Consider the following 23,348-nt stretch of genomic DNA (forward strand, 5'->3'; position numbering starts at 1 on the left):
TTAGTCTTTTTCTTACAAAACTACTTCCAAAAAGTAAAGCAACATTCTAAGATCACCTATTTAGGAACTAGAGTAACAGATTTCCTTATGTAATCTAAATGTAAAGGGTAAATAAACGGAAAGTATTTCTGAACTAATCACTATTTTCATTTCACTTTGGCTTCATTTCAATTTGGCTTCTTTCTGTGTCATACTTTGTGTTTATAAGAAATCTTCTATTGCAGATATATTCCAAGTAGCTTACCATTAAGCATTCAAGAGATCGACACTCACGTTGGAAAATTTAGTTTCAGGACAAGACATGGTGTTATGCAGGTGAATGGATTAATTTGCAGAATAAGCAACAAATATGTATTATGTTGTCATTTATTTACTGGGTAGATAACGGCCTCAGTCATGTGTTTGCTAGATGCTAGATAAAATTCTCTACACTTGGTTTTTGAATGAAAATACTGTTTTGTAAAGTGATTTTAGTGTGGCTTAATACAGGAATCCTTGCTGAGGTTAAACTCATTAAGTCAACAAAGTTTTGTCTGAGGAAATTTATTAAAGAAAGCAGGATGGATGTGTGTGGCTATGCGCACACACGGTAGACATTGACTAGATGTAGAGAGTTCTCTAAAGGAAGAAAATGACTTTAGCCTTCAATACCATCTTGTATACTTAATCCTTTCCTCTACTGTATGAATGTGTAAAACCAGTATTGCACGGTGCCACGCCATGGAGCTTTCTTTTTCTGCCCAGGGAGGCGATGGAATCGCCATCCCTGTAGGTTTTGAAGAAACATCTAAATGCAGTACTGAGGGGCATGGTTAGTGGGCATGGTGGAAGTGATTGGCAGTTGGACCAGATGTATTTCAACTGTAATGATTCTATAAAAATTCAATGATTCTTTAAAACTCTCCTCAAAATTTTCTTTCCATTAACTCACTCATTACCTGTATTCTACAGCATGTAATTACAAATTTACCAAGGAAAATTAAGTTCTTTACAGGGAGAGTGGTGAGGTGCTGGAACAGGCTGCCCAGAGAGGTTGTGGATGCCCGGTCTCTGGAGGTGTTCAAGGCCAGATTGGATGGGGCCCTGGGCAGCCTGGTCTAGTATTAAATGGGGAGATTGGTGGCCCTGCATGTGGCAGGGGGGTTGGAGCTTCATGATTCTTGAGGTCCCTTCCAACCCTGCCGTTCTGTGTGAGAATCAGATCTGTTTTATTTACTATCTACTCCTTTGCCAGCCTGTCTGCATTTACTGCATGCTCTGGTAACATCATGATTTGCAGAGGAGATCTGAGAATATAGCCTACTAAATACAAGTGATTTAACTGTTTTCTCAGTCTCTGCATTTGGTCATGTTTCAGTGATAACTACATATACAAATATAATAGAATGTTCTCCCTTTCTCCCCTTCATTTTACTAAATTAAGCTGAAGTAATCCAAAACAAAGTGATGTCTGTAAAGCAACTTTCCTTCAAAACTGTAGAGGCAATGCCTAATAAATACTTCATGCATAAAATGAAGATATTTTTTGTTTTCACTCTCCTTAGCTCTTGTGTCCATCTGGAATAAAGAACATGCAACTTATCCTTGCCTGCCAGGTCATTCAGAAAAATGCTCTTTTGGCAGCTGTTCAGCAAGCGTCCTTTTGTTACCTGGTCCAGTTTACCCATTCCCTGGACATAAAGGTTAGTGATTAACACCCTCCTCCTCAAACTGCACTATTAACGAGTTTTGTCAAACTTAGCCCAAAGAAGGCACCTGTTAATCCTGCTTATAATCAATTGCGTGGTGATCCTGTGCGACACTCAGAACAGCATCACCGATGACTGAAGGAACTGCTGTGATTGTCTATTAGCATACGACATAAAAATAAATGGTATCACATCAGTGACTTTATTTAAAGTCTATTAGTTGGGTAAGTGATGAAGCATAGCTAAAAATATACCTCAAGGTAGGTCTGAAAGAGATTGGAGATGAATTGAATTCAAAATGCATTGATTGAATCTCATAACTTGTAATATGCAGAAAGGCTAGCAATCACAATTTGACCTTGAAATATGTACTTTTCTGGGATGGTATGATACCATCATCTCCTGCTGTTTGCATTTTTCCTGTTTTCTGAAAATAGAAATATGGTCAGCACTTTTTCAAATGGGAAATATTTATGCCAGCCTGATGCTATAATGTTGGTTTAAAAGAAATCTGCTGGGTCACCAGCCATTAATCTTCCTCATCTTGTATTAGGCATCATTTTATGTTTCTTATGTGAAGCTCAGGTGCTGCCCTTGCTTCACACATGATGCATTGATGTACAGCTCTGTGGTGCATTTTTTTATGTAGGCATTTCTCTTTCAGAGATAGCTATTACAGTGATGAGCTAAGCAAATTTGTATGTAGTTTTGAACTTCTAAGGCAAACAGAGATTCTTTAGTCTTCTCTTGCCTTTTCTGTGCTTACATTGACATCCCTTTCCATGCTCCTTAGGACACACTCCCTTAGTCCTGTCTTGTCTTGCATCCATATGGTCCCTTGTCACCTAGCAGTATCCTCAGCCCTATTCTTTATATAAGTAGTGCCTGCATTTGCTGGATAGCTGGGCAAGAAGTGCTTTGTTTTTGGCAAGTTTGTATCAGCATGTATACAGATACATGCTGACTGCCAGAAACCCAGTGGGAGCTGAGCAGGCCAAGTAAGATGGCAAGCAATCAAACTCTCCTTGCCTTTTCCAGGGGAAGGATGGTTCCTCTCTAACTGGATATTGGTTATGCAAAAGTGGAAGGAACTTTACACCATTCAGACTTCTTCCATCAAATGTATTTAAAATTAGGCAGAGGGTTCAAAAGTTGTTAGAGATATGCTGAATAGGCTAAGGCAACCAAGCTAAAACATTTCCCATGTGACTAGTTTCTCAGTAAGTTTAAAAAGGACAAATATACTTTATCTTGGCTCCCAGTTGTCTCATTTTGAGTCATTCAGAGCAGTGTGAGCAGAGAAAAGGAAAAGATGTATTATGCTATTGTTACTTGCAAGCTCCTGAGCATGAACTGCCATTCCTAGAGAAATGCATAGTGTACAGTTTCATTATATTTTCTTTCCTTACAAGTGAAAGTGCTCCTAAGGCTAAAACTCACCCCAGAGATGTTAAGCTTCTTGAAACAAAGTTGCTTCATGGCTGCATAGTTTGTATCCTGTGCTAACACAAAGGAGGTCAGTGGCTCCTCGTTATGCAGCAGAGATCCATCATCCCAAACAAGCTGAGGTCTTGATGGCTGCCCAGAAAACTGCTCAGTATGATGCTGGCAAAGCTGTCTCCATGTTGCTGAGCAGGAATGCTTTACACAACAGACTGATCTTGTGGAAATCTGGGCAGCACCCAGAATACATCCCTGGAGTAGCTGGCTGTGCAGCCTCCCAGGGCTTTTTTGGACCAGCTCGTTGGACTGAAGAGCCCATGGTCTTGTTGGTCCCTGGTTTCCATTCCCTCTCAAGTGTGAGATTTTCTGGTTAATTTCTGACCAGATCTTGTGGCACTGAAATGTTCTGTGGAACTGAACAGCTCCAACCTTGGTTTCCTTCCTAAATCAATCCTTGCTTCTTTTGTCAGAAATGACACTGCACATGTCTGTCCATTTATTTCTAAGGCACGTTGGATATTCCCTCTGCACAGTGAAGCGGGAAGAATCATTCTTCGGGTAAGAAGTCAGTTTTCTGCTAGAACAGAGCCAAGGTGTTCTTCATCAGACCCATCTGCAGACTGGCATTACTGTGAGTTAGGGTAGTAGTTAGGAGAAGGGACTCAATAAACTCACTATCAACATGTGGCTTGTGCTTTTCTTTCTTCTGGTTTCTCCCTACTCACAAGACTATAGTTTTTCTTGACTTGCAGGGGAAGTGTGTTTTTTTAGCTTCTTTGCAACAAATAGGAAAACCAGAGAAATCTGGACCATGCTGTGCCAATTTTGAAATCAGACACTTAGAAAAGTACCACTTGTTCCTTCTTGAATATTAGAATCGTGGTTTTGGGTTTTTTTTTCATAAATATGCAGAATTTTCTTAGTTTCCTTCATAACAGGATCTATTGGGAATGCTCAAGGGGAAGCAAAATCATTTCCCCTACAAGCAGTGTGGGTATGGAACTATTTGTACATCTTTGAAAAAGCAAATATTTAGGAGTATTCATATTTTATTTGTAGCTGATTGGGTGTCAAGAATGTTGTCTGATTTATAAATAGAGCACTGCCTCTAACTGTGTGCCTCTACAGCTTCATTATGCCTGTGTTCCATGAGAAATGTTTCTCTTCTGTGACTTTCAGTGATCCCAGTGAGTTATTATACCATAAAGTTAGAGTAAATTAGAGCATGCAGCATTGCAAATCTACCTTGAAGAGCTGCCATTCTTTATGAGAGCAAGCACAACATTTATATTCTTGATATTTTAGGAAGGAAATGTAAGTCTAACAAGTCAGAGCAGTTCAGCTAGTGGAAAAAATTCTGTATCTGGAAGCCAAACAGAGGATCAGCTTCTGCCAGCAACCATGCCAGCCACATCATTTTCTCCTGGGCGTTCTTCATATTTGCACCGAGCCTTTCACAGGTATTTGTTACAGACTGGCCAAGCCCTACCACTGATAGGGGTTGGTCTGGTGTATGTGCGAATCCAGAGCACATCCTGCTTTACATTCCACTGGTCCTTGGCAGTAATAAAATGTAATGATGTACTTTCAATCACAAGGACACAGTCCTAGGCACCCCACTTCTTGGTGTGGACCAGTCTGACCATTATGATCCTTTAGCCGTACCCTATCAATGGGACTCAGGCATCAGACATCAGATCCTGTAGAGATAACCTGTTATTAATATTGTGCCACTTCTCCTGTAGAGCAGAGACTGGTCTTCATGTTCATGTGCCCACCTACTCACCCCAGGGTTCATCTTGTCTCTGGTAGCTGCTCCAGAAAATCTTGTGCATTTATTTCTATTATGTATAACTAGCTAGTAAAATGCATAATGTTGGAGAAATTGTGTTTGATTTAGCTAAGTCATTTGAGCAGTTCAAGTGGCGCTTAGGAACCTTTTGAGAGGGGATTCTTCTGAGGTCTTATGCTCTTTTTCCCTTGTCAGGCCTCCAGAAGCTTTTGTTTCCATTCAGCTGGAGAAACAAGGGCCCCGAGATATGATGCTGAACACTTTCATCCGTAAGAAAGAAATGCTGGGCAGCAGAATGCAAAACCCTGTAAGTACCTCAAGAGACTTACAGAGACTTAGCCTTTTTGAGGGAGATTGCTGATTCCCGGTGCAAAGGCAAAGCATTACCTTTGAGATTGCACTATACTTACTCTGAGCTTTAATGAGGAAGATATTCTGTTAAGGCACCCCTCTGAGCATAGAGCACCCCATTGTGATCACCTGCCTCATAATGCAGCTGCCTGTGTAGTCTAGGAAAAGCTTCTGTAAGTCTTCAGGGTTCCATTTTTTTCTCTGTGAAGCGGCTTTGGGGGTCAACAACTACCTTGCAAGTGACCAAGTACATGTGGGCTATCTGAGCACTGGTGAACAGTTTGTGATGGTAGATGAGGAGGAGGAAGCTACAAAGCTGGGACATGGTTAGGGTGTGCAGGTCAGGCTCAGGGCTGCAGCCTCACAGCATCAGTAGTGAGTAACTTGAAGGCCCATGGAGAGTGGCTTTGAGATGTGCTGCATGGAAGTGGAGGAGAAAGCCCAGCAGTTGTATTGTAGAGGTGGAAATAGCAAATTTGCACAGAATCATAGAATTCTTAACGTTGGAAAAAACCTCCACCAGCACATCTCCATCGTGCCCACTAACCGTGTCCCTGAGTGCCACATATACATGTTTCTTGAACACGTTCAGGGATGGGGACTTCACCACCTCCCTGGGCAGCCTGTGCCACTGCTTCACCACCCTTTCTGAGAAAATTTTTTGTGTATTTAAGAAATGCTTTATTTTTACCTCAGCGGTAGGCTGGTCTCAACTTAGGGAAGGTGGAAGGTACTCAAGAGAACCTTCTTCTGCTATGCTGTTCCCTCATGCTCTCCCGTGGGTATGGCTGTGGGGCTCGTGACAGACACGTACATGAAAAGCAACAGCAGTCTGCAGTCACATGGCTAACTAAAGGCTGTGGTCACTAGCAGGGTTTGCTCACAGACTATTTCCAAACTAATTAAGAGGGAAACTCTGACTATAATAAGGAAGCAAATTCTGAATATTGCAGCATTTCAATACCTAAAGGGAGCCTACAGAGGGGAGGGGAATCAACTCTTTGAAAGGGTTGGTAACTGCAGGATGAGGGGAAATGGTTTTAAGTTGAAGGAGGGGAGATTTAGGTTGGATGTCAGGGAAATTCTTTACAGAGTGGTGAGGTGCTGGAACAGGCTGCCCATAGAGGTTGTGAACGCTCCATCCCTGGAGGTGTTCAAGGCCAGGTTGGATGGGGCCCTGGGCAGCCTGGTCTGGTGTTAAATGGGGAGGTTGGTGGCCCTGCGTGTGGCAGGGGGGTTGGAGCTTCATGATCCTTGAGGTCCCTTCCAACCCTGGCCATTCTGTGATTCAATGATTCTGTGATTCTGTGACTATAGTTATACTGGGTACAGAACTGTTCTTGGCTTTTATGCACAAATCACCCAACAGTGGTTCTAACTAGAGACAGACACTGCATGAGGAAGGCTTACTACCATAACTATTTCTAGCAGCTTTTTAAAAATAATCATTCTATTTTAGAAGAAATTGAGAGTCATAGAAAATTATATAAATACCATGACAGGCAGAGATATGGCCTTTTGCACTCTTTATCCAGTGCCTAGATAAAGGTGAATACATGGATCCTGAATTAAGCTGCTTGTGATTCTGTATCTTTTGCTGAGTACATTAGATTAGATGTGGTCATTAAGAACTTAATAGTTAGTAAAAAGCAAACTCTCTGCACAGACCTTTGAATGTCAACAGAAGTTCAATGTTGTCACAACCTCCTTGCCAACTCGGTAGGCAAGATGTGTGTATGAGGAAATAACTGGTAGCTGCAAACTCTTTTGGGAAATGTTACACAAATTTTGAACAAAATTAGGCAAACCAGACGTGAATAAAATAATTCTGGATTTATTTACAAGACTGCCTTAAATGTAGGCTTTATCTGTCATTCTGGTTGAAATATTTCTCAACATTTATCCTCCTTGCAGTTTTGGAATTATAATGCTGAGATATCTGTAATGTTGTAATGTAACAAGTAGTTTGAGCTTTGTTAGATTTCCAGCACATCTAAGTCCTACTTGAAAATATTGTCTCATTATAGGATGAAATTCTGCAACTGAAAAGAGACATTATTGCTGAATATTGCCTTAAGTAAGTATATCTGATATAGAAAATTACTGTATATCTAGCATACAATCAATTTATATCTGGTATAGACATATCCATGCAAACACATCATGTTTTAAACATAACTCTTGTGCTGGGGCTTTCTGTTTCATGTGGATAATATGAACTTTCTTTTCAGAATATTATGAATAGACCTGTAGGCCATTCTGCAAATTAAGGAAAATTAAAACACTTAGAGTGTTTAGTGATCATGTTACAGGCAGTACAAGATGAATTGCTGGATGAGGAGGAAATATGCCACTTACTTTCTTTATGAAGGGAAGGGGCTGTTTACTAGGAGTGAGTCAAGTGCAGAAAGGCCATGAAATATTGTCAAAATTAATGAAAATTATCCACAGTGGATAAGAGAATGGAATAGTGTTGATGTACTGTCCTGTGATTTTCATCTGCTCTGTAAAACAACTTGGAAGAAAGTAGAGTTTCAGATAGAGTTTTTCCAAGGAGCCCTGGAACAAGCTGCAAGTAGGGCAGCTGTTTCAGTATGTTTGGCAAATAAGGTAGACTCTTGGATTTGTAAGACATGTCTATTGCACAATAAAATTGTACAATATGGGAAAGGGAAATTCTGCAGCTCACCCTTTGGTTTCACAAGCGTGGACCAAACTGGGCAGGCCACCTCCAACCCTGGTACAGCTTATCCAAGATGTAGGTAAGGCTGATCAGGTCAGTCTGGAGGTAGTGTTCAGCCAGGGCTGGGCTTTCAGTGCTGCCTGAGTGATTGTGAAATCTGACTCAGAGTCACAACGTCTAATTGCAGTTCTGCAATTAACTCATCAGATTGCTTTTCTCCTTCCTGCTTCAGCTTCCTTATTGTTATGTAAGCAATAGCTACCACAAAGCAGTTGACGTATTAATTTGTGGATGCTTCTAGAGCATTGTAAAGACATTAGTCTGATGACAAGCCAAAATTTTATTTGGGTCCTAAATGCCACTTTAGTGATTTTTATCCCTTTAGTTGTCTCACTATGGAAGAAACTGATTTTTATCCCTCTAGTTTTCTTACTATGGAAGAAACATAGGCTGTAATTTTTAGCAGAGAAGTTGTAAGGGATGTCCTTACAGAAAGGTGTTAGGTTCAACAAAGACAGTACTTATTTGGGAAGGTGATGCCCTGCACAATACTGTGTATTTTAATCATATGTTACACCTTTTTAGGATGAATCAGCGTGTGTCCCAGCACGCCCTGCGAGGTCAGCTCATTGCGTTCTACAATAGCCTAAGAAGCCTCTTAGATGATTTCCCTGTTGTCAGAGACAAGTACTTTATAATTGGACTCTCTCAAGGAAGAAAAGAGCAAGAGTCAAAGGAAAACTTTGCAGCTGATCCCAGGTTTGTGTCATCTTTGAAAATGTGTTTCTGGGGGCCATGGCCCTCAATCAGTGCATATTACTTAGCAAATGTGAATGACTACATGTTTGTATGGGGAATGATAGCCTAAGGGTGCTCTGAGCAGTGTGTTCTGCCAGGCTGCAAGCAGTTTAGATGTACAGAGAATGTGCACAGTCAGTCTCCTGCAAAAGCTGGCATACAAAGGAGGAAAACCTCAGAGATGTTCTTGCCTCTAGTCCCAAAACTGTATTTTATAGGAAACAAGTAGAGGACTGCATTTTCAGGATGGAAATCCTCTGCTTCAGTGATTAAGTATATGTATTGAAGTTATTGTCCTGTCCTTTAATCTTTTCTTTATTTAAGACTGAACTGAAAACTGTTAGTAAGTCAGTAACAGGCATGTGACTTGTCAGAAGTTAGGGAGAGGAAGAGTGCACTGGAGACAAGGGTGTGACCCTAAATCGTCTGCTGCTTTCAAAAGAGACGTTTGTTTGGCCATGTTACAAGGATCTCCTTCCTCAAAACTTAAGCAAGCCCTTTTGCTGACTGTATGTCAGCCTCTGAGATGACCAAGTTAGCACCAGCCAGCAGATGATTTGGGATGTGAAAGTAGTCACCCAGTACACTGGTTTTGCTCTTATTCATCTTCTCCCCAGCAATTGAGAGGCTCAGTTGCAAGCACAGAAAAGAATATTTGTTAATGTTCAATCAAGAGCTTTAGTTCTGATAATAAAGCTTGGGAATGTGGTTACAAGCCAAACAAGTCATAAAGTATGGTTCAACCCTGTAATCACCACAGGATTGTTGACATCTCTCTGTTGTTTAACTCCATCTCAGTTGTAGGTTTTTGGATATATACCAGCCTTAGGTAGCTCAGGTTTCTAGTTGCTGGGGAGTAGCCCCACCACAATCTTGAGATGTGGGTCTTTTGTTTCTATTATTTTCCTACTTTCATTACATATTGTCTAAGTCACTGCATTTTGTACTCCCACCTCAGATGTCCTCAAAAGCTTTTCAGCTCAACAGCATTTTGCATACAATCACAGAAAGTTGTACATAGGCCATATAAAAGACAATTAGTTTTAGAAGGAGCTTTCTCTGAACATGGTACCAAGACATTACAGTAATCCTAGAAGCAAACTATTTTACTATGTTCCAAGCTCAGGCTACCCCTCACACCCAGTGCATTCACACAGTTCGGGGTGACAGTTCATGGTCGCACTTCTCGGAACTCATTTGGGAGCTGGAACCAAGAGAGGTTCCTTGTCACAGCAGCTGTTTTGTTCTCTAACCTAGTTTATTAGCAAGGGCTAAATCAAACATGACTTATTTGCTGAGAGCTGAGTTCTCTCAGCTGAGAGAAGCTGAGTTTGGCTGCAGAACCTGTAGATCTATAGCCTTTACCTTTAATGTCTAAGAATACCTACAACTCCTACAGTCTTTGTGCTACCTGCTACACCTGGGACATCTAGCAAAGAAGGTTATAGTGCATCTCAGATGTATCCGTCCTGCAACAGAGAAGGAATGGAGGAACACTGCCTCTGGTGGGATATCCAACATCATGTACTCTTATCAGAGAGTGGCTTGTGTTTCTTGGTCCTGTAACTTTTCATCAGCAAGTAAATGGCTCAATGCACTGGAATACTTTACAGGATTATACTTCTACAGTTCTTCAAAAAGTGCAATACCAGTATTTTAACTTGTAACACGAGTGAAATGCAAACCCCTACCTACTGGAGGCAGTTAAAATGGAAGTGCTTGGAAAGCAGCTGGTGTGGATATGGCTGCAACACGCCCCTGGCTCAGCCTCACTCCTTTCCTGGGAAGCTCAGAAATGGGCATTTGTGCTAGAAGAAAGTCATCTTAGCTGCAGGGAGCAGTAGGAGAGGCTTTAATTAAAAGTGGATCTTGCCTTCTCAACCCTTCTGTACTTTTTTCATCCTTGCCTTATCAGTTACTACTGGTTAATGTTTCATTTTCTGTTGCTGTTTAGCAAGAGCTAAGAAGCATTGTGTAGACAGCAACTGTCAATTTGTTATAATGAAAGCAGAAATTTAGCTTCCATCTTGCCTGCATTTAGAACGTTGCAGTAGGATGTTAATTCAATTGCTTTCTTATCTTCTAAGCAATCCTCAGCGCTGTCTGCATCTGTGGCTGCTGGCCACTTGGAGCAGGTCATGTGCTCTCCATCCCTCCCAGTGGGAAGGAGCAGCAGATGGGTGGGAGAAATGTGGATGTGGTCTGCAGGATGGTTGTTCAGTGCAGTGGTGGAGGCAGACTGATGGGGGGAAGAAGAAGAACGGTGGGAAAAAAAGAATAATGGAATAAAGAGCAAAGGGAAGGACAGATTCTGGAAAAGATGCAGAAGAAATGAGAATAGAAATATTTATAATGAAAATCTATTTGCATATCTATACATTTTCAAAAGCCTGAAGTTCATTAATATCGACAGAACTGTTCCAGAAGAGCCTATTTAACTTAAGATGCCTGTTTTTGATAAGGCTCCCCAGAGTGTCTACAGGTGGTTTAAAAGGATGAGTCATGCACCTGACCTGTTTAAGATCCATATGAATTGTGTCCTAGCAATGCCTCTGGCTCTCTCCAGCAACTCATATGGTAAAGGTAGGTGCTCATATGATAAGCACCTGCGTTTGGCCAGATGAAGCCCCTTGTCCTGCCGATTCTGCCACCTCTCGCTGCAGAGCCCAGATGCAGTGGGATGAGGGGGGGCTGTGGGCACCTGCCTTGTGCCCACCCTCACCAGGAAACCCTGCGTGAGCAGAATTGAGAAAAGGGCAGGAGCACTCAGGTGCAGTGCAGGTCGTATCATACAGAAGGTAATGAAAGAGTCCTTCAGCAGGTGCTGTCCTAGAGGTAACTGTGAGAAGCAGGAAGAAAGAGGAAAACGTGGTGCTGTGGTTTTTGTGTGGCAGTACCATCCTGTCCTTCCCTTCCCCCAGCCTTTTTCTTTGTTCCTAGGTTGGCATTAAAAAACTCGAACAACTAGGTCACTGTTCTTAGCCGTACACTTTTAGATGCTATAGGATCTGTGTGACCAAATATAGCATATCTTGGGTTTGGTTTTTAGGCTAGGATTATGTTGTGTTCTCCTGAGAGATGGTTTGGGTTGGAAGGGACCCTTAAGATCGTCTGGTTCCAATCCCCTTGCTCAGGCAGGGACACCTCCCTCTATACTAGGTTGCTCACAGCCCCATCCAACCTGGCCTTAAATGCTTCAAGGGAAGGGGCATCCACAGCCTCACTGGCAACCTGTTCCACTATCTCACCACCCTCACAGTAAAGAATTTCTTCTTAATATCTAGTCTAGTGGTGCTGGGGTTGGCAGCACCCATGTTCACATTGATGCTATGAGATGTCCTTATTTTCCTCCTGGAGAAACAAGGTGCCAGGGCCACACATCACTGGGCTCCGTTGCAGCTGTGGCTGGAAATTAGCCACGTGTGTAATCAGCACAGTGTGCTGGAGCAGCATGGCAGTTATGACAGACTCTAGCCCTTGTCCCCTCAAATCTGTAAAGACAGAACGCATCTGGGCAGTGTGTGTGCTTCTGCATCTGTGTTTGCTCTCTCTTCTGGTGTTGTTCACAGGCTGTGATGTCAGGAGGAGGAAACAAAGCTATACAGTGTGAGTGCTGCTCTCACTCTGAAAAGCGTCACTTGCAGTTTCCTTCTGTGCAGTTTGTGCTTACCATTGTTCTGCAAAAATTAGTGAGAGGCAGCTGGTCAAACAAGCCCTGCCCAAATATAATTTCCGTGCTTACAACACAAGGTATTTAACCTTTTGTTCCTCCATCCCATCTAAACCAAAGGTCTATTTTTTTGGCATTCAGCTTTGCTTTTCGCAGACAAAAGAAAAAAATACATATATCAAGATTTAAAACCCTGTAAAACTCACTTCAGAACAAGCTGAGCTTAATTTCCAGGCTGAATTTATGTCTTATTTCAGAATGTACTGACTGCACACTGTACCTCATGTACAAGAAATGACACCTTGTATATTATAACAGGGGAGTACATTATTCCTACAATAAATGTATTTGAATATCTTCTGGGAAAAAAAAAAAAGAAGACTGGCTGCCTACTAGTAACTGCACATTATTTTTTTAATACAATTATCTAGTATCTATCTGTATGCCTGCTGCTTTGCCTTATCTGTCTCCCATTCTGCAGAGCTGAAGCGCGTTCCTGGGTAAGAGGCTCTGAGTGCCCTACACGGAGCAGCTCACATCCCAGCTTTATGAATTAGATGTGTTGGTCACTCTTTGGAGACTAATTTTCTTTGACATGGTGGGAAGGGGCCTGGCTCTGATAAATCAATGTTTTTTAATTTTGAAGACGACAAAGTTGGGGAAATAAGGTAAAACAACTGCACTCTGCTTCTTTGCCTCTTGCATTAAAGAGCAAGGGGGCAATTCTTCCAAACCTGTGTCTGCTTCCCACAGGTGCTGAATGCAATTCACATCTCCTGGGATTTATGAGGACTGGGGCTTCTTGGTGCCTTGGATGGAGTAGCTAGGTCTTTGGAGGAGCTGTCATTGGGCTCCCATCTGAGATGATGTCCCTTCCAGAGCATATTGTGGTGCATCTCTGCATGCCTGATCTTTTCTTGTCAATTTTCAGTAATCAGTACTGTTTTGATACACAAGGGCCACTGGAGTAGGTGGCTGAGCTTAACTCAAAAGTGCTGCTGTAGAATTTCTCAACTGAGGTGTTTTATAACTTGGTTGTAAAACCAAAGAAAATTTCTGTTGAATTCAGCAGTTTTTTTAGGTCCAACCTTTAGCTTGTATTTTACACATCAAAGTTAAATAATGTAAAACACACCTGCTCTAAAACTTAGAGGCAAATCCTATGTCCAAGTAACAGCTTCATCAAACTTAAAAAATACATGTTTCTGGGAAGTGTCAAGGAGAAATGGAGTTTCAAAATGCTAAGCATCTCTTCCTTCTTGCAATCACTCAGATTCTTCCATCCTCGACCACACTATTTGCTGTCCCCAGATGGATGCACCTTCCTTAATTTGTGGTTCATCCCTCACCCTACTGAAGTGCTGATTATGTTCAAGATGCTTTCAGAGAAGGTCAGTATTTGCTAATGGTAAAAGAGATTTTTTTCTTGTTGGTAGACCATTCACATCTTTACACATGCATTACAGTACTTCTTGTCATTGGAGGTGGAGAAATATGTCTGTTTTTGATCTGGGTGCAGCTAGGATGTGCCAGTGATGAAGAGAGCTAATGAGGAATGCCTGCCAGGAAGGAGAGACCTTTTGTCCTTTTGGTTTAGAGGGAACCTCACTCCTATCTGCAGCTCTCTGAGGAGGGGAAGCAGAGGGAGGTGCTGAGCTCTGCTTCCTGGTACCAATGGCAGGATGGGAAGGGTACAAAGGTGTGCCAGAAGAGGACCAGACTAAGCATTAGGAAACATTTCTTTACCATGAAAGTGGTCAAACATTGGAACAGACTGCCTAGAGAGATGGGTGATACCCTGTGCCTGTCTGTGCTCAAGAGACATTTGATTTGTAACTTTTGTTAGTCCTGGAGTGGTCAGGCAGTTGGACTGAATGATCTTTGTGGGTGCCTTCCTGCTGAGCTATTCTAATATTTGTCCCCTCATATATAGAAGTGACAGATCATGACCTTTGTGTGCTTTTACTTTTCTCTACCTCCTTCTCTCAGTCTGAGGAAACAGGAAAGGGAGAAGGAGGTCCCTGGGCTTACCATGGCCATGCTGCAGGGAAGACTCTAGTGAGGGGAAGGAAACAGTATGCATTTTCCTAATGCTATCTTTTCTGCCTCCAGCAAAAGGAAGCTGTTTGGAGAGAAATAAACAGTGAAAAAGACTATTGTGAGGCACCGGGGTAGCAGTTTCTAAACCAGAGGCTGTGACACCAGATGGTACACTGACAGATGTGAGCACTACCCTGAGCCTAAATTAAACCCTGCACTTGACGCTGATCTTTGGGACTGAGAGGCCATGCAGATCATCCAGCTTGAATTAGGGCTGCAGTCACAAACCTCTGTCTTGGGGACCATCCTGAGAAGTATCACTTTGTGACAGCTGTTGTAGCCAGGGGACAAATGTGTCTGAGTAGCAGCATCCATTAGTGCTCCCATTCCTTCCTCACTAGTGGAAAGTAGATGGGATGTAAAAATTAGTTCTTCAGCAAAGATCCTGTTATCTGGATCTAGGTGTATCCATCTCTAGGACTGCAGTCCAAGTGATACAGCTGACAGCAAAATCACACTTGCTCAAAAATATTTCCTACTTTAATGTATTTTTTGAAGGCCAATCATCTGAATGGTTTTTTCTTTGCGTGTGTGTCTTGGTTGCAGGCTGCTCTCAAAGCTCTCCGCCTAAGCCTGCAAATTGTTGGTGCATTTCATGATGTCGTTGCCTATCTCCTGGCTTTTGCTCAGTTAGGAAATTCACCAAGCTCTTTTTGTGCCTTAAACCCAGAGCCTCTGACTCCAGACTGGGGAGGGATTGGAAGGATTGGTAAGTAGCAGGTACTGCTTGTTCAAGGTAGATTTCTCCAAATCTGCAGAATGAGGGTGAAATGCTGCGGATGAGAAAGGAACAAAGGAAGTGTGAGACTGATGTTAACAGAAGGCTTAAGACAAAATTCCATTCTGTTTTTTCCCCTTCCTGCTCCATTTTTCTGATGAAGGAGTGTCATTTTGAAAGTCCGTGCACAGATCTGTCGCAATCTTACAGAAAAGCAGCATACCTACCAGGTTTGTGACTTCTGCTCCAGAAGGGAACAGAAAATATAGTCCAAAAATTGCTCTTCCTCCTCTTGCAATTTTCTGTTAAGCCATCTGGTCAGCTTGTGGGGATTTTGTCTTAACCAGCAGATTAAAAAAAAGCTGTCTTTGGTTCCATTAGTAAATCTGTCACTTGATTCTCTTTCCAAAGGCTGAAACAGATGTGGTGCATGTCATCCTGCACAAACATCATTTTGTGCGGAAACAGTACCAGATCACCTAATAATAGTTCATGTTTAAGGGCAGTGCAGGAGTGGGATGTGCTTAGCTTCACGTTACTGGCTGGGTATGTAGCTGTGATGTCTGACTACTCGCTGGGTGCCCCTGCTATCACAGGACACCTTCTCTGGACACACCTTTAGAGCAGTTGCTCATCCCAAGCTAAGATGTGTTTACAGTGAACGGGAAAAGCCCTCCTTGTAGCTGCCTGTATTCCTCTACTTAATGTTGCAGGAATGCAGCTAAACTTGACGTCTGATAAATAGGCAACTGAAGTTACAGGAGAGAATGCTGGCCCAGAAGTTGAAGTGCTCTTTGTTGTGGCATTTGTTGTTTTCAGCCCCTGGATTATTCCTGCAGTGCAGTGAGTGGGAATTTCACAACATACGCGTTATGTACAGTTCTTGCTCTGTGTGTGTGTGTGTGTGTGTGTGTGTGTGATGCAGGGCTGGGCTGCTGCTATACCACTAGGAATGCTTACATTCCTATGTCTGCGGATTTGCCATTGCTCAGGCACAATTCAGGGGTAAAACCTACACCTACACAGCTTCCCTTCTGTCCTGGCATCCTTTTGAAGATGAGAAATTAATCATGGCGATTTGGTAAAGATACAAAATTATACAAGAATTGAGAAACATATGTAAATGCTCTACTTTGTCTTTTACTGCCTCCACTCTTTTTTTTTTATTATTTTCCTTTTTTTTTTTTTTTTTGTGAGCAAGATTTTTATTATCAGCTCTGAATACATCCTGAAATTTCTTTAGGGAGGGGAAGAAAGGACTCAGTGAATCATAAACACTTGTTATGTAGCTTTTATTTTAATACCACGCTTGTGAGTGATTTTGAAGTGGGCTTATTTTCAACAAAAAGCACTGCCTGTTCTGTAGTGTGTGTTCATTGCACCATTAAGTGAGTATTAGTAACTTCATTTGTGTATGGGTGAGAAAGCTCATGTAAATTAGCATGTTTAACGAGCTTTCAAACAATACAGAAGGCTGAGCGCAGTGAGCAATGAGAAAACACGTAATCAAATATAGGAGGAATATTATATGCAAGGTACTTGAATTTCAGACGTATTTAATGTGTACCTTGCTTTTAAAACAGAAAATACATGCAGTGATGGAGTCCTCAGAACTATGCTGCCTCTTCTATTGGATTTTTGTAGATAGAATTTAACTATGTTGCTCCTGGACAAAATATCTTTTTTGTTGCTGTTGTTCAGGAATATTCTCCCTCTCTCCCAGATCAGAACATTTAACTTACTTAATTTATGGCAGCTTCTGTATCCTGCACAGAAAGAATGTTGGGTTTCTGTAGCAGCTGCTTGGATGTTAAATCATTTTTGTGGTGGATGTGCTTTGGGAGGCAGTCCAGCACCGTGCTCACATTTTGTGTACAGCAAGTGAGAATGGGTGCTCCAGTGGGAATATTGACTAAGGGAGGCCTACTCCTTTGGGAAGTTTGTTAAGCTTAAAGAGAACCCAAAACTTCAGCACCTCAGCAGAAAAATATTCATCAGCTTGCAGGATTGAACTACAAAACCATTTTATTGAGAGTAGTTGGAAAAGCTGCCCTGACATTCCTTATCCAGTAATTACTAATTTGGGTCTTTTGAGTATGTAAAATGCCATCTTAGGATCTGATTCTGCTCCTGTTGATAAATTTAGTCTTGATATGATGACCAATAGGATGAAATGTACCACTGGCCTTGTTGGCATTTAATAATTGACTTTTTAATTGGCAAAGATAATAAAAGAACTGTTTGAGATAATTGTAACTTTTAATTTTTATGCCTTTTCCTCCATGGCCTTAGTACATCTTCATATTTCTCCACCCACCATAATCTCTATTTTAAAGCCTGTTTTTATAGAGCTAGGGAGGATGTAAGTCCATTCATCTTCTGTCTGCAGGAAAAAAAAAAGCAGGAAATAATGGGATGCAAAATATCTGGGTGGAAAAAGCATTTACAGCACTGTGGTGTTTTCATGTGCCTTTCCTGACACCTTATCTGATAAATCTACTGCTCTTGGACTGCAGGGACTGAACTGCAAGAGATACAGAGAATGATTGACAGCCTCAAGAATCCTCAGGATCCCAGCGAAGTAGCCCAGCTGCTAGCTGCTCACAGAGATGTAATGTTTCTACAGTTTGATGCAGCAATCAGGCATCGACTACGGTAGGGATTACAGCTTGCTGGAAATAGATACGGCACTTTTTTTTTTTTTTTTTTTTTTTTTAGAGAGATTTTTTTTTGTTGTTTACAGGGAAGAAAAAAATAAAGTAGGAAAGATTAATATAAATTTTGTCCCTGAAATCCACTCTGAGTATGATGGGTAGAAATGTAATTCCTGGCATTCATCAAAATTAGTGAGAATCCTTAAACGCTTCACTGAGGGATCTCAATACACCATGTCCAAGTATAGCTGTCCTACTATCTGATCATTACAGCACCTTTATGTTGTGATTCATAGTTTACTAAATTAGGGGTGTCGGCATCTACAGCCAGGTGAGGGAGTCCACCAGAAGGGAAACAACTCCTGGACTTGGTTCTGGATAACATGCATGACCTAGTTCAAGTTGCTACAGCTAAAGAACTGTTCTCTAAGAGCATGTTTGCAAGAAGCATCCTTGAAAGAATAGTGAAAGCCAAATACGTATCATCATAGCTGAGATCAGCTTCAAAAAGGGAAATAACAAAAACAAACAAACAAAAAAACCCAAACAACTTGATGAAGAAATAAAGTATAAGCTGGAGGAGTTAAATTCTTACAGATGGCATGGAGACTCTGGAGACATTCTGGAGGTACTCAAGAAATGTGCACCACATGTAAAGAAAGACTTAAGAAAGAGTAGGAGGATGCTGACATTGCTAAGCAGCAAGATTAAACAGATCCTTAAAGCAAGAAAGAAGTATCCTTAATGAAACGGAAGTATCATTCCAAAGAAGAAAATAAAAGTGACTGTGAACTGTGATGGGCTAGATGAAAAATGACTCAGGACATTTTCAGGAACAATGTTTCTGGACACATTAAGATAAATAATAACTCTTGTTTCAAACACACAACTACTCAAGCCTGTCTAGGTCACTCTGAATGGCATCCCATCTCTCAGGCTTGTCAACCACCTCTCATAGCTTGGTGTCATCAGCAAACTTGCTGATGGTGTACTCAACCTCACTGTTAATGTCAGAACTGACTCCTGACACCACTCATCACTGATCTCCATCCAGACATTGACCATTGTCCACTATTCTCTGGACTTGATCCTGCAGCCAGTTCTTCATCCATTGAATGGTCCACCCATCAAATCCGTATCTTTCCAGTTTGGAAAGAAAGATGTTGTGGAATACCATGTCAAAGGACTTTCTGAAGTCTAGACAGATGACATCAGTGGCTCTTCCCTTGTCCATTGATGTAGTTACATCTGCATAGAAAACCACTAGGTTAGCCAAGCAGGATTTGCTTTTAGTGAAGCCATGCTGGTTCTCCACTGTTACCTCCCTGCCTTCCATGTGCCTTAGCATAGCTTCCAGGAGGATCTGCTTCATGATCTTTCCTGACACAGAGGTGAGACTGACAGGTCAGTAGTTCCTGGGATCGTTCTTTTTATCCTTCTTAAAAATTGATGTGATGTTGCCTTTTTTCCAGTCACCAGGGACTTCACCTGATTGCCACAAATTTTCAGATATCACTGAGAATGGCTTGGCAACTACATTAGCCAGTTCCATCAGGACTGTGGAGTGCATCTCACCAGGTCCCATAGACTTGTGGCTGTAGTTGTGGATGGGCTTTGGGGATACTGGTATATGGCAAGCTGGACATGAACCAGCCATGTATCCTCATAGCCCAGAAAGCCAATTGTATCCTGGGCTGCATCAAAAGAAGCATGGCCAGCAGGTTGAGGAAGGTGATCCTGCCCCTCTCTGCTCAGGTGAGACCATACCTGGAGTACTGTGTTCAGATGTGGAGTTCTCAGTACAGGAGAAACATAGACCTGCTGGAGCACATCCAGAGGAGGGCCACACAAATGATCCAAGGGATGGAACACCATTCCTACTAGGACAGACTGAGAGAGTTGAGGCTGTTCAATCTGGAGAAGAGTAGGCTCTGGGGAGACATGATAGTGGCCTTTCAATATCTAGAGAGGAGCTATAAGAAAGGACAGACTCTTGAGCAGGGTCAGTGGTTATGTAACAAGGAGAAATGGTTTCAAACTAAAAGAGAAGATATTTAATTTGGACATATGGAATAAGCTTTTTTTACAGTAAGAGTGGTGAGGCACTGGAACAAGTTGCTGAGGGAGGTGGAGGATGTTTCATCCCTGGAGGCATTCACAGTCAGGCTGGACAGGGCACTGAGCAACCTTAATTATCTGTAGATGTTCCTGTTCATTGCAGGGGAGTTGGACTAGATGTCCTAAAAGAGTCCCTTCCAACTCAAAAGATTCTATGGTTAAAAAAATATGACCACTATGTTGTGCAGGCAAGAATGACATGAAATCAAGACTGAGGCTGAGGTGATACTGTGTGTGCATAACACAGAGATATCCAGGATGCCCAGGGCAAGGGCTGACTGAAGAAGGACCTTACAAAACTAAGTGACTGCAAAAATAAAATAGATGGAACACTGTGTGTCATTAAGCATAAAATGATGCACCTGGGGAAAAAATGCATTCCCAAAATGTAAAATGACAGTCTCTGACTTGATCATTACCACACCGTGATGAAATCTCAGAGTTGTGATAGATAGTTCTGTCAGAATTTCAGCGCAATAGCAACAACAACAACAACAACAACAAAAAAAAAAAAAAGAAAGAAATCAATTCAATTTAGGAAATATATGGAGAGTGAAAATAAGAACACTAAATCGCTGAATAAATAAATGTTGATGAGGCTGTGCACTTCTGGTGCCCTGTAACAGAGGACACAAAGGACAGAGAACTTAGGAAGGCCACAGAGATGATCAAAGATTCAGAACTGCATGGAATAAGTAGGACAGCTGAGGTGGAGCTCTGTAAAACCATGAGTCGAATGCACATGAGGAACAAAGATTGCTTCATGGTCTTCTTTAGTGTAAGGTGCATCAAAGGTGAACAACAGATAGCTGTTTCTGAGCAAAGCTCTTGCAGATGGCTTGTAATTAGACTGTGGGATTTCTTGCTACAGGACACAATGGTAAAAGTTCATAGGACTCAGAGTGAGACTGCACAGGCTTGTGGAGAAATCTACCAATGGCTATTAAACATTCAGAAGTTATTTACCTCTGGCTGAGGAAATGTGTGAGCTACAATTTTTTAAAGAATATCTGTGGGAAATGCAGCATATGCTTGTTTTGATTTTTGCATCCTTCTCGTGAACTCACTTTGGGAGGCAGGATTCTGGGCTGGAGGGACTGTTGCTCTCACTCAGTGTGACCTCACTTGTGCTATCCAGTGAAATTGCCCAGTAGCTGTATGTATTTACAGACTAAGGATTTTTCTGGACACTCACACAGAGATAAAACACTCTTGTGCTTTTGTTTCTATTTTTTCCTGATTAAAATACTGTAAGGACAATTGGTAAGGGAAAACCTTTCCTCACATGAGGAACTGTGCTTTAAAAGGAAGTATAAAAAAATGCAGTCTGTCCTATTCTTCATCGTTATTGCACAAGATCATGGGGGGTTGGAAGGGACCTCTGGAGATCATCTCGTCCAACCTATTGCTGAAGCATATTCCCTACAGCAGTTTGTTCATATTGTATGTGCAATTAGTTTCCATTTTCTTCACACCAGGGCATACAGTGTGGCAATACATCACAATCTCGTATGAACATCTTTGCTAAGTTTAATTCCAGAAGCTGTTATTTGTCCTTGTGACTCCTTTGTTAGTCTCCAGCTGATAAGAACTGCATGGTATTTTTAAGAGCGCTTGTGAGTGTGAAAAAAATAGAAGAGCAGATCTTTTCCTTAGAGTTGCTACTCAAAGGAGCATGTGCAGCTACAGGAGTTGGAACCGATTGCTTCTCCTACTGCAAGAACCAATTTATCATGGGCTCTATGTTTTAAAGGCATGTGAATGAAATACAGGAGAACTGAGTATGACAGAGGGGCTGTGATGAAATGGCAGTTATGGCTAAGCTTGGTTGAAGGACATACTTACATGATGCATAAAGTGTAGTAAAAAACAGCTTTATGCATGCAATTGCACAGCACAATGCAGTACAAACATTATGAGTTGCTCCCAGAAGCAATATATACATGTGGTATAACAGCACTGCTGGTTTGGCAGCTCCTGCTGCTTAGCCAGGCTGTGCTGTGTCTGTGTGGCCCAGCACTTGCTGTGTGAGATCGGGTCTCATGGGAAATCAGCAGGGAGCGTCGTTGCTAAACTCAGCTCTGGACCATGGGTAACCTGTAATTCAGAATCCAAAGCTTTGTACGCACTTTTGAAAAGTATTAGTGACTGTCCCACTTTGTAGAGGAAATTTTCCCAGTATCGGGAATAGGTAATAGAGCTCTTGCATCTTTTAGCTACCTGACTGTAACCGTATGTTTTTCTGTAAATGCCCCCAGTCAGATGCTCTTTCACACATGCATCTACATCACTAAGGGTTGTATCTGTTTGTTTTAATTGGAACATCTGCAGTGATTGCTGTCACTCACTATTATGTCAGGTTATAATGAGGAGAAGGTAAGGGATTCTGTTGAGGAACATTTTGAGAATTTTTTAAACAATCTCAGTTCTTTGAAACACAAAAAATTTGATTCTTTCGCAGGGAGACATTTTTGTCCTCTGGGAATGTTTCAGCCTACCAGAGTATTACAGACAGGATATACCATGCACTACCTCCACTGAGTAACTCTGTGATTCCAAGTGTGTTTGCTGCACAGCTGAGGCTCCCACAGCTGCTGGATGTTCAGAGCTGCAGAGTGAGTAAAACATACATGCAAAGACACTCTTCCTCTGTGCTGAGCTCCCTGGAGATCAAAGTACTCTGCAGTTCTTGCTGGGGTGCTCACTCTTCCCAACCCCAATCCAAAGAACTTAACAGCTAATTAAAAACATTTCCATGATCAAGGTTTACTAACTTGATTTGTCATTTGTGATTCTAGAAAACACTCTACAAAAGCGAATAATAAAAAATTAAGTTGGAATATAATCAAACTGGTGTCACCAAAATGCAATTATTCTCTATGCTCTATGTTGGAATGTTTTGCCTATCTATACTCTGCTGATATTTCTAGCATTCTGTGTTGGCTAATAATCTTTCTGAATTTTCTCATCACCTGAAGCAGTTTTCATTGCCCAATATGTCTGTCGTGGTTGTGGGTAAAGTAGTTAAGTCTGCTGCTTTCTTAGCTATAGCACTGTGCAGAATTACACAATGCCAGATCAGCTATTTAGGAGCTAAAGGAGCACCTTGAATGACACTGACAAAAAAGCTGGTGTAATGCTAAGGGAAGTAAAAGTGAGTCTTGCTGGTGATATAAGCATGTTCCAAGTGAACAGGCAGTTTTGGGTCATCATGCTAACTTCATGTTTCCTCATCTTCATCCCATCCTGCTAATTTTCCATTATTTGATAATACTGTTTTACCTTTAAAAATGTCTCTCCTGAACAGCAAGTTACAGGAATACAATCTTCTGC

The 23,348-nt window shown here is 41.7% G+C and overlaps 1 protein-coding gene across 1 annotated transcript in view; it reads left to right on the plus strand.

Annotated features, from left to right (window-relative positions):
* Window positions 1-23,348, plus strand: part of LOC122165700 — a 74,702-nt gene that overhangs the window by 28,592 nt on the left and 22,762 nt on the right. Inside the window, exons 16-25 of the mRNA XM_042828958.1 lie at window positions 225-315; window positions 1,545-1,682; window positions 4,437-4,591; window positions 5,119-5,230; window positions 7,302-7,351; window positions 8,543-8,716; window positions 13,699-13,816; window positions 15,072-15,234; window positions 17,760-17,898; window positions 22,477-22,630. Of these exons, the coding sequence (XP_042684892.1) occupies window positions 225-315; window positions 1,545-1,682; window positions 4,437-4,591; window positions 5,119-5,230; window positions 7,302-7,351; window positions 8,543-8,716; window positions 13,699-13,816; window positions 15,072-15,234; window positions 17,760-17,898; window positions 22,477-22,630 (1,294 nt within the window). The remainder of the gene's footprint in view (window positions 1-224; window positions 316-1,544; window positions 1,683-4,436; window positions 4,592-5,118; window positions 5,231-7,301; window positions 7,352-8,542; window positions 8,717-13,698; window positions 13,817-15,071; window positions 15,235-17,759; window positions 17,899-22,476; window positions 22,631-23,348) is intronic.

Source organism: Centrocercus urophasianus, unplaced genomic scaffold (genome assembly GCF_019232065.1).
Source record: "Centrocercus urophasianus isolate 14NV4802_14NV808 unplaced genomic scaffold, USGS_Curo_1.0 seq_10, whole genome shotgun sequence".
In the NCBI taxonomy this organism is placed as follows: Eukaryota; Metazoa; Chordata; class Aves; order Galliformes; family Phasianidae; genus Centrocercus; species Centrocercus urophasianus.